General features: G+C 50.0%; 1 protein-coding gene across 2 annotated transcripts in view; it reads right to left on the bottom strand.

The window, feature by feature from the left end:
• Nucleotides 1–18837, bottom strand: part of dbndd1 (dysbindin domain containing 1) — a 60564-nt gene that overhangs the window by 20168 nt on the left and 21559 nt on the right. Inside the window, exon 2 of one of the 2 annotated variants that reach the window (XM_072518033.1) lies at nucleotides 2810–2866. In XM_072518033.1, coding sequence (XP_072374134.1) covers nucleotides 2810–2866 — 57 coding nt within the window. Of the gene's footprint in view, nucleotides 1–2809; nucleotides 2954–18837 lie in introns of both variants that reach the window. The other variant, XM_072518032.1, reaches the window with a different exon arrangement.

Raw genomic sequence — 18837 nt, 5'->3', positions numbered from 1 at the left:
CTGGGCTTTGTAAGCAGGGATATGGGAACCTGGGCTTTGTAAGCAGGGATATGGGATCCTGGGCTTTGTAAGCAGGAGTATGGGATCCTGGGCTTTGTAAGCAGGGATATGGGATCCTGGGCTTTGTAAGCAGGGATATGGGATCCTGGGCTTTGTGAGCAGGGATATGGGATCCTGGGCTTTGTGAGCAGGGATATGGGATCCTGGGCTTTGGTGAGCAGGGATATGGAATCCTGGGCTTTGTGAGCAGGGATATGGGATCCTGGGCTTTGTAAGCAGGGATATGGGATCCTGGGCTTTGTAAGCAGGGATATGGGATCCTGGGCTTTGCAAGCAGGGATATGGGAACCTGGGCTTTGTAAGCAGGGATATGAAACACCAAAGTAAGGAAGCTAGGATAAACCTGTAGAGAACACTGGGTCGGCCTCAACTAGAGTATTATGTCCAGTCCTGGGAACCACACTTTAGGAAGGATAAAGGTATTGGAGAGAGTGCAGAAAAGGTTCACAAGAATGGTTCCAGGGATAAGGACCTTCAGTTGCATGGAACCGGCGGAGAAACTGGGGATGTTCTTCTTGGAGAGCAGGTTGAGGGGTGATTTGATAAAGGTGTTCAAAATCGTGAGGGGTCTAGACTGATTAAATCGGGAAAAACTGTTCCCATTGGAAGGAACAGGAACCAGAGGATACTGATTTATGGTGATTGGCGAAAGAAGTAATGGTGACAGGAGGAAATCTTTTATTACGGAATGAGTGGTTAGGATCTGGAATGAGTCACCTGAGAGTGTGGTGGAGGCAGGTTCAATCGAGGCATTCAAGAGGAATTTGGGTAATTATCTGAAGAGAAAGAAAATTACCGGGTTACGGGGCAAAGGCAGGGGAGTGAGCCTAAGTAAGTTGCATGTGCAGAGTCAGCATGGGCACGATGGGCCGCGTGGCCTCCTTCTGCACTGTAATTCTACCTATAAGTCATGTGTTGCAGAATAATATAGTAATTCTTCTTCGAGTTCTTGGCCTGAAGGCAGATTTGATGTACACTGCCATGACCTCCACCGTGCGTAGGGCAAGGGGGCAGATCCTAAATCCACCCGTCGGAACGGGGATCAAACTCTGTGCCGTTGGTACCAATCTGATCCACATCCAGCCAATTGAGCTGGCTGGTCCCCCAAGGAGTCGGAGGTGCTGTGGCGACATACAGTACTCGTGTTGTAAAACTGGAGCTACGGCTCGTGATGGTAGAGGCTCCAATTCTCTTTCCATCTCGCAGCTGCCCTGGAACCTCTCCCGCTTTTATTGCCTGCCATAGGCAAGTGTTGGAACCGGTTTGGCCACATGACAAATACACCTTCCTTGACCATCAAGCCCTGGAACCTCTGACTCAGAGACAAGGACGCCACCCACTGCGTGACAAGACATCCTCACAGTAAGTATCCAAAAATTTATATATCTGAACGCCAAAAATTCTAAAGAATTTGGCCTGAATAATTTACTTTTAAAAGCATTAATTAGACCTCAGTTGGAATATTATGTTCAATTCTCGGCACCACACTTTAGGAAAGATTTCAAGGCCTTAAGAGAGGGAGCAGAAGGTATTTACTTGGATAATAAAATAAAAGCAGAATACTGCAGATGCTGGAAATCTCAAGTGAAAATGGAAAATGCTGGGAAACCGCAGGAGGTCTGGCAGCATCTGTGGAGAGAGAAGCCAAAGTCAATGCTTCAAAACCCTATGGCTCTAAATACCTGCTGCATTTTCCCGGCATTTCCGATTTTACTCGAACAAGGTCAGGACTTCAGTCATGTGGATGGACTGGAAAAGCTGGGGTTGTTCTCTTTGGAGCACGGAAGGTCAAGGGGAGGTTAGATAGAGGAGTTCAAAATCGTGAATGCTATCGATAGAGTAAGTAAAGAGGCTGTTTCCAGTGGGAAGAAGGGTTGGTAACCAGAGGACATTGATTTAAGGTGATTAACAAAAAGGGCCAAAGGTGACTTGAGGAAGTTATTTTCACACAATGAGTTGCTGTGATCTGGAAAGCACGGCCTAAAAGGATGGTGGAAGTAGATTCAATGGTAACTTTGAAAAATGATTGAATTGATACTTGAAGGGAAAAGTATTTGCAGGGCTACGGGAAAGGAGCGGAGGAGTAGGACGGGTTGGATCGCTCTATCAGAGTCAGCATGGGCACGTTATGCTGAGTGGCCTCCTTCTCTGATGTACCATTCAATGGTTCCATAATCGAACAAGATATAAACCGTTTGGAGTTTGCACATTCTCCCAGTGTCTACATGGGTCTCACTCCCACAACCCAAAGACATGCTGGGTAGGTGGATTGGCCATGCTAAATTGCCCCTTAATTGGAAAAAAAAGATATAAAAATGTTTCTTTTTATGTTTCCTACAATATGCAACCAATGGGCAGGCAGATCAACTATTCCCAAACATTTGTCAAAATTGCTTCCCAAACATTTGTCAAAATTGCTTTCAATCCAAGGCTGGATTGGATTAATCTGCCTGCCAATTTTCCCTGGTTTCTGGTTTGATAGCACAGCACATAATTTTCCACGTGGTGAATTAGATTATACACCCACTGCTTGAAAAATTGGATGTAAAAGCCTACACTGCACCAACTCATGGTACAATATACAAAAATGTTAATGGATTTATTGGACACTGGAACATTACTGAAAATGTTTATAAACCAGAAGAATTTTGCTAATTTTACAGTTAACTGTATAATCAGATTCAGGATGTTATGGATGCATTTCTGGTAATAGAAAAGCAAGTTATTTATTATTGTAGTTAATACATACGCCTTCTCTCCACCACCTGCAGTAATCCTGATGTGGAAATTGGGATTCCGTCCTCATCTGCAGGGGCAATGAGAGATTCTGAATTAGCGGACTCCTCTTGACCCGTTGCTTTCTTTGGACTCGGTTTGCTTTTATCAAATTCTCCTAGATCAGGAGAATGTGAGAGAAAGAAAAATACATTACTTTAAAATTGCAGAAAGCATTTTCCCGCCACTCCTCCCCTCTTTGTCGTAAAGTGCGTCTTGGTTCTCCAAAACATCATTTAAAATTCCTCATCCATGTCAATAATCCCTGTGTGAAAAGATTACACTGTGTCCATCTATATTAAATATGTAAGGTGCTTACATAATCAATATATTATATGTATAATTGTGCGTGTGTGTTCAGTGAAATCTGAGTGTATTTGTTGTGGAGTGTCTGAAAGTGAGCAAGAACACAGGCATATTTGATTATGTCTGGCACTGTCTGTGAAGAGAATTCCATAAAATATAGTGTGGTTCTTGGTAGCATGGACTGAATTGATAATATGTGTGCACATGTAGAGGGTAAGTGCGTGTATGTGTATATATTAAATATATGCATGTTTCAAGCTGTGTATGTGCTTAAAGATCTGAGCTTGTATGGAGGGGCTAAATTGTATCCATTTTCAAAAAGGAGTGTTTTTAATTTAGGTTTATACTTTAATTGTGCAGGAAGAATATGTCTGTCCATGTTAATATAGAATGTCCATATGGAGAGATTTCACTGTACAAACCATTTGTGTAAAGCAATTGCTGTTTAACTTGCCTCCATGTGGTAGGGGTGGTAACTATTTAATTTCTCAGCTCATACCTCATTAAATATTGACAGTTGCTTTGGCAGAAAGAGCACAATGGTGTGTTGCCAATAAATATCTGTACTACATGGCATGAGGAACAAGACCAAATAGAATCCTCTGACATTTCAGTAATGGTGCGTTTTATAAGACAATTCAAATAAACCACAGTAACGAGTATTCAATTATATTAAAGTCAAAAAGAAAAACCACGCTGAATAGATGATAAATGCAGCAGCAAATAAGGCCAAATAAAACCTCCTTTTCTTCTGTTCAATTTTTAAAAAATTTAAAAACAAAAATCAATCAGACATTATTAACGTACAGCTCCACTACCTTGGGCAGAAATTACCTAGAAAACTGACTAAAAACAATCTCTCCTGTTTTGTCATAATGTCAGAGATGGAACTTCAAATGTGCTTCAGAGTTTAATTAACCTAATATCACAGATGTAGAATTATAATCCTTTAGGAGTGCCTCATCTAAAGTCATGACAGGTATTTAATAGTACTTTACTGTCAGTGTATTCGTAGTGAAAGAAAATAAATTGAATATTCTAAAATTGTGAAATTCTGGACAAACACCCAAGGTTTGACAACATCTGTGAAGAGAAAATACAGGTATAGGTCCTTGTCAGCAAGTGTCTGAAATGCGCAAAAACCCATCGCCATACATGGTTGTCCCACAGTGCATGGGTAGAATTCTGTTTGCTGGATATAGAATGAACTCGCTCTCACAAGACATACCGTACTTATTTGCCTAAAATGTTCGCAAGTTGGAGTATTGCTGTAATCTAATTATGGGAAGATTTTTAACCCCCAGCAATGAGTATTGTCTCTCCAGATCACATTGGCTGATCAATCATCAACAGTGTCCTGGGGAACTGCAATTCACCTAATCCAGCCACCAGATTATCAAAGGTTTACCAGTAAGGGTTGACATGCTTTTTTACTTCCTTCTCTAGATCTGTTATTTTGGAGCATTCTTGACCCCAAATAGAGCCCCCTTAAATCCTGTCCCCAAGAAAGACATGGTTATTTGGTCATCAAATAACTTGGAAGTATGGATTTTTGATCCCTTGCTAGTTGTTATGTGGTATTCCTGCTATCTGCCTGAGTGCATGGTGAGTTGTACAACTCACCATAAAACATGAGGGATTTATCTTCACCCTCAGCATGGATGTGCAATAAATCCCTTTGTACTGGGAAGCTTCAACGGCCTCTCTAAAGCCCATGGTAATCACAATCTCCAATGCTGACAAATGGGTCTACGCCCAAAGTGTTAACTCATAGAAAAAACTACCAAGTTACAACATGGAAACAGGCCATTCAGCCCACACAGCGCGTGACAACATTTATCCTCCATACCAAGTTATTTCTTTTTTTTTTTAAATAATATTTTATTGAAAATTTTTGGTCAACCAACACAGTACATTGTGCATCCTTTACACAACATTGTAACAATACAGATAATAATGACCTTTTTAAATTTAAACAAGAACAACAACAAATAAATAAATATTAAATAACAAAAAATAAAAACTAGCCCTAATTGGCAACTGCCTTGTTTCAGGCCACACCCCCCCCCCATCCCTCCCCCCCTCCCCCCCCACCCCCATCCCTCCCCCCAAGTCCTGGGCCGCCGCTGCTGCCTTCTTTGTTCTCCCCTATCTATCTTTCCGCAAGATATTCGACGAACGGTTGCCACCGCCTAGTAAACCCTTGAGCCGACCCCCTTAGGACGAACTTAATCCGCTCTAACTTTATGAACCCCGCCATATCATTTATCCAGGTCTCCACCCCCGGGGTCTTGGCTTCTTTCCACATTAGCAATATTCTGCGCCGGGATACTAGGGACGCAAAGGCCAAAACATCGGCCTCTTTCGCCTCCTGCACTCCCGGCTCTTGTGCAACCCCAAATATAGCCAACCCCCAGCTTGGTTCGACCCGGACTCCTACTACTTTCGAAAGCACCTTTGTCACCCCCATCCAAAACCCCTGTAGTGCCGGGCATGACCAAAACATATGGGTATGATTCGCTGGGCTTCTCGAGCACCTCGCACACCTATCCTCCACCCCAAAAAATTTACTGAGCCGTGTTCCAGTCATATGTGCCCTGTGTAATACCTTAAACTGAATCAGGCTTAGCCTGGCGCACGAGGACGACGAGTTTACCCTGTTTAGGGCATCTGCCCACATCCCCTCCTCAATCTCCTCCCCTAGCTCTTCTTCCCATTTCCCTTTTAGTTCGTCCATCATAGTCTCCCCTTCGTCTCTCATTTCCCTATATATATCCGACACCTTACCATCCCCCACCCATTTCTTTGAGATGACTCTGTCCTGCACCTCTTGTGTCGGGGGCTGCGGGAATTCCCTCACCTGTTGCCTCGCAAAAGCCCTCAATTGCATGTACCTGAATGCATTCCCTTGGGGCAACCCATATTTCTCGGTCAGCGCTCCCAGACTCGCAAACTTCCCATCCACAAATAGATCTTTCAATTGCGTTATACCTGCTCTTTGCCACATTCCATATCCCCCATCCATTCCCCCCGGGGCAAACCTATGGTTGTTTCTTATCGGGGACCCCCCCAGTGCTCCGGTCTTTCCCCTATGTCGTCTCCACTGTCCCCAAATCTTCAGTGTAGCTACCACCACCGGACTCGTGGTATAGTTCCTTGGTGAGAATGGCAATGGGGCTGTCACCATAGCCTGCAGGCTGGTCCCCCTACAGGGCGCCCTCTCTAATCTCTTCCACGCCGCTCCTTCCTCCTCTCCCATCCACTTACTCACCATTGAAATATTAGCGGCCCAATAATACTCACTTAGGCTCGGTAGTGCCAGCCCCCCCCTATCCCTACTACGCTGTAAGAATCCCTTCCTCACTCTCGGAGTCTTCCCGGCCCAAACAAAACCCATGATACTCTTTTCTATCCTTTTGAAAAAAGCCTTCGTGATCACCACCGGGAGACACTGAAACACAAAAAGGAATCTCGGGAGGACCACCATCTTAACCGCCTGCACCCTCCCTGCCATTGACAATGCTACCATATCCCATCTCTTGAAATCTTCCTCCATCTGTTCCACCAACCGCGTCAAATTTAGCCTGTGCAATGTGCCCCAATTCTTAGCTATCTGGATCCCCAGGTAACGAAAGTCTCTTGTTACCTTCCTCAACGGTAGGTCTTCTATTTCTCTACTCTGCTCCCCTGGATGCACCACAAACAGCTCACTCTTCCCCATGTTCAATTTATACCCTGAAAAATCCCCAAACTCCCCAAGTATCCGCATTATTTCTGGCATCCCTTCCGCTGGATCCGCCACATATAGTAGCAGATCATCCGCATATAAAGATACCCGGTGTTCTTCTCCTCCCCTAAGTATTCCCCTCCATCCCTTGGAACCTCTCAGCGCTATCGCCAGGGGCTCAATCGCCAGTGCAAACAGTAATGGGGACAGAGGACATCCCTGCCTTGTCCCTCTATGGAGCCGAAAATATGCCGATCCCCGTCCATTCGTGACCACACTCGCCACTGGGGCCCTATACAACAGCTGCACCCATCTAACATACCCCTCTCCGAACCCAAATCTCCTCAACACCTCCCACAGATAATCCCACTCCACTCTATCAAATGCTTTCTCGGCATCCATCGCCACTACTATCTCCGTTTCACCCTCTGGTGGGGCCATCATCATTACCCCTAACAACCTCCGTATATTCGTGTTCAACTGTCTCCCCTTCACAAACCCAGTTTGGTCCTCATGAACCACCCCCGGGACACATTCCTCTATTCTCATTGCCATTACCTTGGCCAATACCTTGGCATCTACATTGAGGAGGGAGATTGGTCTGTAGGACCCGCATTGTAGCGGATCCTTTTCCTTCTTTAAAAGAAGCGATATCGTTGCTTCTGACATAGTCGGGGGCAGTTGTCCCCTTTCCTTTGCCTCGTTAAAGGTCCTCGTCAGTAGCGGGGCGAGCAAGTCCAAATATTTTCTTTCTACCGTGATCTGTGCTCCCAATCCCATCCTTTCCTGCTCTTCCACCTTGGGAATTTCCAGCCGATCCAAAAACTCCATCATTCTCTCCCTCCCATCCGGGAGTTGAGCTTCATACAATTTTTTATAAAATGTCTTAAACACTTCATTCACTCTCTCCGCTCCCCGCTCCGTCTCTCCATCTTCGTCTCTCACCCCCCCTATTTCCCTCGCTGCTCCCCTTTTCCTCGATTGGTGTGCCAGCAATCTGCTCGCCTTCTCTCCATATTCATACTGTACACCCTGTGCCTTCCTCCATTGTGCCTCTGCAGTGCCTGTGGTCAGCAAGTCAAATTCCACATGCAGCCTTTGCCTTTCCCTATACAGTCCCTCCTCCGGTGCTTCCGCATACTGTCTGTCCACCCTCAAAAGTTCTTGCAACAACCGCTCCCGTTCCTTACTCTCCTGCTTCCCTTTATGTGTCCTTATTGATATCAGCTCCCCCCTAACCACCGCCTTCAACGCCTCCCAGACCACTCCCACCTGAACCTCCCCATTATCATTGAGTTCCAAGTACTTTTCAATGCATCCCCTCACCCTTAAGCACACCCCCTCATCCGCCATTAGTCCCATGTCCATTCTCCAGGGTGGACGCCCTCTTGTTTCCTCCCCTATCTCCAAGTCTACCCAGTGTGGGGCATGATCCGAAATGGCTATAGCCGTATATTCCGTTCCCCTCACCCTCGGGATCAATGCCCTACCCAACACAAAAAAGTCTATGCGTGAATAGACTTTATGGACATAGGAGAAAAACGAGAACTCCTTACTCCTAGGTCTACTGAATCTCCACGGGTCCACCCCTCCCATCTGCTCCATAAAATCCTTAAGCACCTTGGCTGCTGCCGGCCTCCTACCAGTCCTGGACTTCGACCTATCCAGCCTTGGTTCCAACACCGTGTTAAAGTCTCCCCCCATTATCAGCTTTCCGGTCTCTAGGTCTGGGATGCGTCCTAGCATTCGCCTCATAAAATTGGCATCGTCACAATTCGGGGCATACACGTTTACCAACACCACCATCTCTCCCTGTAATTTGCCACTCACCATCACGTATCTGCCCCCGTTATCCGCCACTATAGTCTTTGCCTCGAACATTACCCGCTTCCCCACTAATATAGCCACCCCCCTGTTTTTCGCATCCAGCCCCGAATGGAACACCTGCCCTACCCATCCTTTGCGCAACCTAACCTGATCTATCAGTTTCAGGTGCGTTTCCTGTAACATGACCACATCTGCTTTAAGTTTCTTAAGGTGTGCGAGTACTCGTGCCCTCTTTATCGGCCCGTTAAGCCCCCTCACGTTCCACGTGATCAGCCGAGTTGGGGGGCTTCCCACCCCCCCCCCCTTGCCGGTTAGCCATCATCTTTTTCCAGCTTCTCGCCCAGTTCCCACGCAGCTGTATTTCTCCCAGACGGTGCCCCCCCGCCCATCCTTTCCCGTACCCACTCCCCCCTTTCCCCAGCAGCAGCAACCCAGTAATTCCCCCTCCCCCCCCCCCCCCGCTAGACCCCCCGCTAGCGTAATTACTCCCCCCATGTTGCTCCCAGAAGTCAGCAAACTCTGGCTGACCTCGGCTTCCCCCCGTGATCACGGCTCGCCCCGTGCGGCGCCCCCTCCTTCCTGCTTCTCTATTCCCGCCATAATTATCATAGCGCGGGAACCAAGCCCGCGCCTCTCCCTCGGCCCCGCCTCCCATGGCCAACGCCCCATCTCCTCTCCCTCCCCACCTCCCCCCATCACCACCTGTGGGAGAAAGAAAAGTTATCATACCGCAGGATTAATCATACAATCCCTCTTCGCGCCCCCCCCCACTCGTCCCACCACTTTGTCCAAACGTTCATTTTCGTAGTCCAATCATTCCAATTTTTCTTCTACAATAAAAGTCCACGCTTCATCCGCCGTCTCAAAGTAGTGGTGCCTCCCTTGATATGTGACCCACAGTCTTGCCGGTTGCAGCATTCCAAACTTTATCTTTTTTTTGTGAAGTACCGCTTCGGCCCGATTAAAGCTCGCCCTCCTTCTCGCCACCTCCGCACTCCAATCTTGATAGACGCGGATCACCGCGTTCTCCCATTTACTACACCGAGTTTTCTTCGCCCATCTAAGGACCATTTCTCTATCCTTAAAACGGAGAAATCTCACCACTATGGCTCTGGGAGCTTCTCCTGCTCTCGATCCTCGCACCATAACTCGGTATGCTCCCTCCACCTCCAACGGACCCGTCGGGGCCTCCACTCCCATTAACGAGTGCAGCATCGTGCTCACATATGCCCCGACGTCCGCCCCCTCCACACCTTCAGGAAGGCCAAGAATCCTCAAGTTGTTCCTCCTTGCGTTATTTTCCAGTGCCTCCAACCTCTCCACAGATCGTTTCTGGTGTGCCTCCTGTACCTCCGACTTCACCACCAGACCCTGTATATCGTTTTCATTCTCTGCTGCTTTCGCCTTCACGACCCGAAGCTCCTGCTCCTGGGTCTTTTGTTCCTCTTTCAGCCCTTCAATCGCCTGTAATATCGGGGCCAACAACTCTTTCTTCATTTACTTTTTTATCTCCTCCACGCAGCGTTTCAAAAACTCTTGTTGTTCAGGGCCCCATATGAAACTGCCACCTTCCGACCCCATCTTGGTTTCTGCTTGCCTTCCTTGCCGTTGTTCCAAAGGATCCGCTGCAATCCGGCCACTTTCCTCTCCTTTTTCCATCCGTGTCCAGGGGGAACACCCTTCTGGTTTACCGCACGGTGTTTTCAGCCGTTAAAATTGCCGTTGGGGCTCCTATCAAGAGCCCAAAAGTCCGTTTCACAGGGAGCTGCCGAAACGTGCGACTCAGCTGGTCATCGCCGCACCCGGAAGTCCATACCAAGTTATTTCTTCTGGAAAATATTTTTATTGAGTTTAACATTTTATATCACAAATTTACAGGGTAAACAAGACCAACACATATCAGCAAAAGAAGAGGTTCCAACTGACAACTGTAACAATAGTTCCCCTCAACAAAAATATTTCTCTTGCAGACTTTACATTGCCAGGCTTGGCCAAAACATATATTTTCAGCGGTTTATGTACATTGTGGTTCAGGCATTAATTTGCCAGCAAACTGGTCTCTTATTGTTTTCTTCCCCTCTGCTGGTCTTCAGGGGTTCTCGAGTGCATTCGTCCCCATCCTCCCCCCCCACCCCCCCAACCTCGTGCCTTTCCTCTCCCTCCAATAAGTAATTCTAATCACATTTATCTTTCTTGTTCCCATATCCCTTCATCCAGCAATCAGATTTAATCTTGAATGTTGACCTGGTTTCCATATCAACTGTTAATGCTGGACTGGAATTTCACAGCCTCACAACTCTACTTAGTGAATTCTCTTGCTCTCGGTTCCAAATCTTTTACATTTAATCTTACATCCTTGGCCCTTCTCTCCAGACCACCCAAATTCCGGAAATAGTACTGGAAGTAGCTCTGAGTGCACTTCCATTTAGAGTATGATGTTTGCTCTTTCACCAAAATTTATCCTCACACATCCAGACACTGAATTCTATCGCATTATTTAACTCCTTCCTCATCTCATCACTATCTCTTTGCAGCTTCCATTGTTCGCACAACGACTGGACTGTTCCTCACAGGGTTGTACACCGTTCCTCACATTATACCAAACCCATATATACTATGAACTAGTTCCCAGTTACCCTTCTGGGTTTTGGGTGTGGCTACCCCCATGTTTAACATCACCTGTATCCACGTTGACATTGTCATTTTAAAAAAATTCATTGTATGGGATGTAGGCATCTCTGGCTGGACCAGCATGTATTGTCCATCCCTAACTGCCCTCCATTTCATAAGGTGTTTGAAAGTCAACCACATTGCTGTGGGTCTGGAGTCACATGTAGGCCAGACCAAGTAAGGGCGGCAGATTTCCTTCCCTAAAGGACATAAGTGCTGAAGGGGTTGGATTACGAGGAGAGGTTGAGTAGACTGGGACTGTACTCGTTGGAATTTAGAAGGATGCGGAGGGATCTTATAGAAACATATTGTGGTAATCACCACTAGTGGTATGTTATATGTACTACGGCACTGCCCATATATTAGAGGTATAATGATAAGGAGCCAGCAGGCGGCGTATAAATGTGTGTGCTCTTCTGTGCTGCAGTCATTCTGGTTCCAGCTACAGGAGGCACAACATCTTGTTCAATAAAGCCTCGAATGTTCCACCATTCTAGTCTTGTGGTAATTGACGGTGCATCAATTTATTGAACAAGATTTTTAAACAATGGATCTCTGCATTAAGCCTGAACGCCTGCAGCTGAGCCCTTAAGCAGCCAACGCCACGTCCACCTTTGACCACTGGCTAGCCTGCTTCGAAGGCTACCTCAAGAGCAGCCGCTGAAGAACCCTCGGATGCGCAGAAGCTCCAAGTCCTCTATTCACGGGTGAGCCCTGACATTTTTCCCCTCATCCGGGATGCGCCCACCTACTTCGAAGCGATGGCGCTCCTGAAGGGACATTACGTTCGACCGGTGAACCGATTGTACACCAGGCACCTCCTGGCCACGAGACAACAACTGTCCAGGGGAGACTCTGGACGATTTCTTGCATACCCTGCAGATCCTAGGTAGGAACTGTGACTGCCAGACAGTTTCGGCAGTCCAGTACACTGAACGTTTAATTAGAGATGCTTACGTCACAGGCATGAAGTCTGCGTACGTCCGCCAGCGGCTACTGGAAGGGGGTACGCTCGATCTTGCGGGGCTAGGCAGCTCTCTAATTCGTTAGAAGTGGCCTCCCGTAACGTTCGGTCCTACGTCCCTGACTGCGCGGCACCCTCGTGGGCATCGTGGGCCCCACCAGCTGCCAGCTCCAGCTCACCGCAAGCCTGCGCCGCGCGGCAGCCGGCCAACTCTGGGGGGCCCCCCCAAGTGTTATTTTTTTGGACAAAACAAACACCCCAGGCAGCGCTGCCCAGTGCGGAGCGCGACCTGCAATGGGTGGGGGAAGAAGGGACACTTTGTTTCTGTTTGCCAGGCCCGGTCGGTCGCCGGTGTTTCCAGGCCCGGCGTTTCTACACCCCCCACGTGCGATCAAGGGGCGCCGCCATTTTCCCCTTCGCAAGCCATGTGCGGCCCGTGGGCGCCATCATCTTCCTCACCACAAGCCATGTGCGGCCCGTGGGCGTCGCCATCTTCGGCACCATTTTGGACTGCGTCTCAGGACCCCTGCTTGTCTGGCCGTTCGCCACCTACTGCTAACTCCGCCACCGCTGACCAGCCCGGGACCTCCCAGCACCTTCCGCAGCTTGCCTCTATCACCCTGGATCAGTCCCTGCCCCGCAACCTTGCGACCACAACGACGCGGTGAAGATCAATGGGCATGAAATGACCTGCCTCTTTTACTCCGGGAGCACAAAGAGCTTCATCTACCCCACTAAAGTAAGGCGCTGCTCCCTCCTGGTACACCCAGTCACCCAGAAAATCTCCCTGGCCTCCGGATCCCATTCCGTTGAAATCCAGGGGTACTGTATCGCGACCCTCACCGTCCAAGGCGTAGAGTTCAGCAACCTCCGGCTCTACGTCCTCCCCCACCGCTGCGCTGCCCTGTTACTCGGCCTCGATTTTCAGTGCCATCCCCAAAGCCGGACTTTTAAATTTAGCGGACCCCTGCCCCCCCTCACCGTCTGCAGCCTCATGACCCTTAAGGTCGATCCACCTTCACTGTTTGCGAACCTCACCCCGGACTGCAAACCCGTCGCCACTAGGAGCAGACGGTACAGTGCCCAGGACAGGAACATCATCAGGTGGGAGGTCCAACGGCTTCTGCGGGAGGGGATCATTGAGGCCAGCAAAAGCCCCTGGAGACCTCAAATATTGGTAGTGAAGACTGGGGAGAAGCACAGGATGGTCACTGACTACAGTCAGACCATCAATCGGCACACGCAGCTCAACGCGTACCCCCTCCCACGCATATCTGACATGGTCAATCAGATTGCACAGTATAGAGTCTTTTCCACAGTGGACTTGAAGTCCGCCTACACCAGCTCCCCATCCACCCGGAGGACCATCAATACACTGCGTTCGAAGCAGATGGCCGCCTTTATCACTTACTTAGGGTTCCTTTCGGCGTCAATAATGGGGTCTCGGTCTTCCAGCGAGAGATGGGCCGAATGGATGACCGGTATGGATTGCGGGCCACCTTCCTGTACCTAGAAAACGTCACTATCTGCAGCCACAATCAGCAGGACCACGGCGCAAGCCTCCAAAAATTCCTCCATACCGGCAAACTCCTTAATCTCACATACAATAAGGAGAAATGCGTGTTCCGCACTAACCGCTTAGCCATTCTTGGCTCTGTCGTGGAAAATGGAGTCCTAGGGCCCGACCCCGACCGCATGCGCCCCTCCTGGAACACCCTCTCCCCCACTGCCCGAAGGCCCTGAAACGATGCCTGGGGTTTTTCTCCTATTATGCCCAGTGGGTCCCTAATTATGCGGACAAGGCCCGCCCACTAATTCAGTCCACAGTTTTTCCCCAGACGGCTGAGGCCTGCCAAGCCTTCAACCACATCAAGGCGGACATCGCCAAGGCCACGATGCATGCGGTCAACGAGTCCCTCCCCTTTCAGGTGGAGAGCGATGCATCGGACGTAGCTCTGGCCGCCACCCTCAACAAGGCGGGCAGGCCCGTGGCCTTCTTTTCCCGCACCCTCCATGCCTCTGAAATTCGGCACTCCTCTGTCGAAAAGGAGGCCCAAGCCATTGTGGAAGCTGTGTGACATTGGAGGCATTACCTGGCCGGCAGGAGATTCACTCTCCTCACTGACCAACGGTCGGTTGCCTTTATGTTTAATAATACACAGCGGGACAAGATCAAAAATGACAAGATCTTGAGGTGGAGGATCGAGCTCTCCACCTATAATTATGAGATCTTGTATCGCCCGGAGCCCCCTGATGCCCTATCCTGCGGTACATGTGCCAGCGCACAAGTGGGACTCCAGGCCCTCCACTATGACCTCTGCCACCCAGGGGTCACCCGGCTCTTCCATTTTATCAAGGCCCGTAACCTGCCCTACTCCATTGAGGAGGTCAGGACCGTCACCAGAGACTGCCAAGTCTGCGCAGAGTGCAAGCCGCACTTCTACCGGCCAGATAGAGCGCACCTGGTGAAGGCCTCCCGCCCCTTCGAACGCCTCAGCATGGACTTCAAAGGGCCCCTCCCTCCACCAAACGCAAGACGTATTTCCTGAACATGATTGATGAGTACTCCCGGTTCCCTTTCGCCATCCCATGCCCCGATATGGCTTCTGCCACAGTAATTAAAGTTCTGCACAGCATCTTCACTCTGTTTGGTTTCCCCACCTATATCCACAACGATTGGGGATCCTCTTTCATGAGCGATGAGCTGCGTCAGTTCCTGCTCAGCAAGGTCATTGCCTCGAGCAGGACGACCAGCTACAACCCCCGGGGAAACGGGCAGGTCGTGAGGGCGAACGGGACGGTCTGGAAGGCCGTCCTGCTGGCCCTGCGGTCTAAAACTCTCCCGGTCACCCGCTGGCAGGAGGTCCTCCCCAACTTGCTCCACTCCATCTGATCGCTCCTCTGCACCGCGACTAATGAGACCCCTCACGAACGTGTGTTTGCCTTCCCCAGGAAGTCCACCTCCGGGGTCTCGCTCCCAACATGGCTGACAGTTCCTGGCCCCGTCCTCCTCCGGAAGTATGTGCGGACCAATAAGACGGACACCTTGGTCAAAAAAGTCCACCTCTTACACGCAAACCCGCAGTACGCCTACGTGGCACACCCCGACAGGCGCCAGGACACAGTCTCCCTCCGGGACCTGGCACCCACAACCCCTGACCTGACACCGCGCCCCCCCCCCCCCCCCACCCGTGCCTCATTCACCCCTGCGCCACTCACCCTCCCTCCAGCGAACCTCACCGCAGCCCCCACCCCAGCAGGATCCGTCCTCCCACTGGTTCCACTCAGGGGTGACAAAGACGAGGACAACACGATCCCGGAGTCACAGGTGACCAAGTCGGCGCCCACATCACCACCAGGACTGAGGCGATCGCAGAGGAGCGTCAAGGTCCCCGACAGATTTAACTTGTAATGTTTTCCACCACCCCCGCCGGACTCTTTTTTAACAGGGGGTGAATGTGGTAGTCACCACTAGTGGCATATTATATGTATTACCCGTATATTAGAGGTTCATTGGTAAATCCCTGCCTGCTGGCTCCACCCAGCAGGTGGCGTATAAATGTGTGCGCTCTTCTGTGCTGCAGTCATTCTGGTTCCAGCTACAGGGGGCACAACATCTTGTTTAATAAAGCATCAATTGTTCCACCATTCTCGTCTTGTGGTAATTGACGGTGCATCACATATAAAATTATGAAAGGAATAGATAGGATAGATGCGGGCAGGTTGTTTCCACTGACGGGTGAAAGCAGAACGAGGGGGCATAGCCTCAAAATAAGGGGAAGTAGATTTAGGACTGAGCTTAGGAGGAATTTCTTCACCCAGAGGGTTGTGAATCTATGGAATTCCCTGCCCAGTGAAGCAGTTGAGGTTCCTTCATTAAATGTTTTTAAGATAAAGATAGATAGTTTTTTGAAGAATAAAGGGATTAAGGGTTATAGTGTTCGGGCTGGAAAGTGGAGCTGAGTCCACAAAAGATCAGCCATGATATCATTGAATGGCGGAGCAGGCTCGAGGGGCCAGATGGCCTACTCCTGCTCCTAGTTCTTATGTTCTTAAGTGGGTTAGATGGGTTTTTACAAAAATTGACACCAGTTGCATGGTCATCATTAAACTTTTAATTCCAGATTCTGCTGTAGTGAGATTTGAATCCAGGACCCCAGGGGAGGGATTCTCCATCCCGCCGTTGTGCCCCCGCGATTCTCCATCTCGCCAGCCAGCCAATGGGGCTTCCCATTGTGGACACCCCACACGGTAAAAACTGACCAAGGGGAAATTGCCCATGTGCCTTTCTCATCATTGAGCCTTCCGTATGCTATGATTGTTAAACAGGCTTCTCGATGGGCAGCTATGCAAATTAGTATTAATTCCATCAACTGGTCCCGACTGCAGTTTCAATTCCAACCTTTTTCTCTTTTTTAAATTTAGAGTATCCAATTCTTTTTTTCCTATTAAGGGGTAATTTAGCACAGTCAATCCACCTACCCTGCACATCTTTTGGGATTTTGGGGTGAGACCCACACAGACATGGGGAGAATGTGCAAATTCCACATGTACAGTGACCCGGAGCCGGGTCCTCAGCGCCGTGAGGCAACAATGCTAACCACTGTGGTGAATGGAACTACTGTTAATTCACCAGTGCACGGTGATATCATGTTACTGCTGTATCGTGTTATGTTATGTGTTTAACCCTGTGGACTCCATCTATGGGCCATTGTACGGCTTCACCCACAGGGGGATATGTTGGGGCATGTACGGGCTCGCCCATGGCTCCATCCCGTACAGGAAGTATAAAGGCAGCTGACCTGTGGGGCCGCATTCATTGTTGGACTGGTCACAGGCAGGCTCAGTTGTAAGCTGATTAAAACCACGGTTTACTTCTCAACGTGTCTCTCAGTGAATTGATGGTCCCATCAATTTAATCAGCTTAAAATACTACTATGGAATCAGCCCTCAAACCTGATAGACTGGAACTCGATCCACAGGCCGCGGAGGCGAGATAAATTTTTCGCACTGGCTTCGATGCTTCAAGGCCTATCTCGCCGCGTCGTCTACGCCATCCGTCACTGATGAACAGAAGCGGAGTCTTCTCCACGCACTGGTGAGCCATCGTATTTCTGTCCAGCTCGACGGCGCCGCGTCCTATACAGAGGCCCTTGCATACTCGAACGTATATATGTACGGCCCGTGAACGAGGTCTACACGAGACACATCTTCACCACTCGCCACCAGCGTCCCGGGGAGTCTCGCTAGATGACTACCTACGCGACCTCAAAGCCCTCGCGCGCAACTGTAACTACCAGGCCGTTACGGCCCCTCAGCATATGGAGCTCGCTATCCGAGACGTTTACGTGGCGGGGGTCCGATCGAACTATGTAACACAGCGCCTGCTCGAAAAAGGGGCCCAGGACCTGGAGGACACGGTAACACTAGCTACCACTCTGGAGGTCGCGTTTCAGATCCTTACTGCGTTCCCTGCCGACCACGCGACCCCCTCGTGGGCCCCCGACCAGAGACTACCCCAGGCTTGTGCCGCGTGGCCGCACGGCCTTTATGGGGGCTGCCCTGTTATTTTTGCGGCCAATCCCAACACCCCCGACAGCACTGCCCGGCCCGCAACGCGAACTGTAGTAACTGCGGGCGAAAAGGACACTTCGCCAAGGTCTGCCTGGCCAGGTCTAAAAACTCGAACTCACCGACCCGATCCACAGATTCACAGGCCCGCAGACCCCGCAAAGTAGCAGCGTGTCTGCCGACTCCGCCTCCGCACAACACGTGCGACTCATGGGGGCCGCCATCTTGGCCATGCTCCCCGACACGGCCGGACACGTGCGATCCATGGGGGGCCGCCACCTTGGACGCCATCGTCCTCACCGCCCACCACGCCTGACCAATGGGGGCCGCCATCTGCTACACTGCCCGAGATGTACGAACGACATGGACAGCAGCCATCGCGGGGCGCCCCAGCACCTCCAATCACGCCGCCGGCTACCCCCAGCTCAGCGCGGTCACCCTGGACCAGTCGCGACCGAAGCACCTCCGGAGCTCCATGATGGCCGTCCGGGTAAATGGGCACGAGACACCTTGCCGTTTCGACTCCGGGAGCACAGAGAGCTTCATTCACCCGGACATGGTAAGACGTTGTTCGCTCCCAATATTCCCGACGCAACAAATATGTCCCTCGCCTCTGTGTCGCACTCGGTGCAAATCCAAGGGTTCACTACTGCAACCCTAACGATCCAGGGCGCTGAGTACGCTAATTTTAAACTATTTGTGCTCCCAGACCTCTGCGCTCCTCTCCTCTTAGGACTCGATTTTCAGTGCAACCTCAGGAGCCTAACTCTTAAATTCGGGGGGGCCCCTGCCCCCGCTCACCATATGCAGCCTCGCGACCCTAAAAATCGACCCTCCCCCCTCTTTGCGAACCTCACCGCCAATTGTAAGCCAATAGCCACCAGAAGCAGGCGGTATAGTATGCAGGACAGGACGTTCATTAGGTCAGAGGTCCAGC

Source organism: Scyliorhinus torazame, chromosome 10, assembly GCF_047496885.1.
Source record: "Scyliorhinus torazame isolate Kashiwa2021f chromosome 10, sScyTor2.1, whole genome shotgun sequence".
Lineage (NCBI taxonomy): Eukaryota > Metazoa > Chordata > Chondrichthyes > Carcharhiniformes > Scyliorhinidae > Scyliorhinus > Scyliorhinus torazame.
The sequence above is the reverse complement of the archived record's forward strand: the minus strand, read 5'-3'. Positions and strand labels throughout refer to the sequence as shown.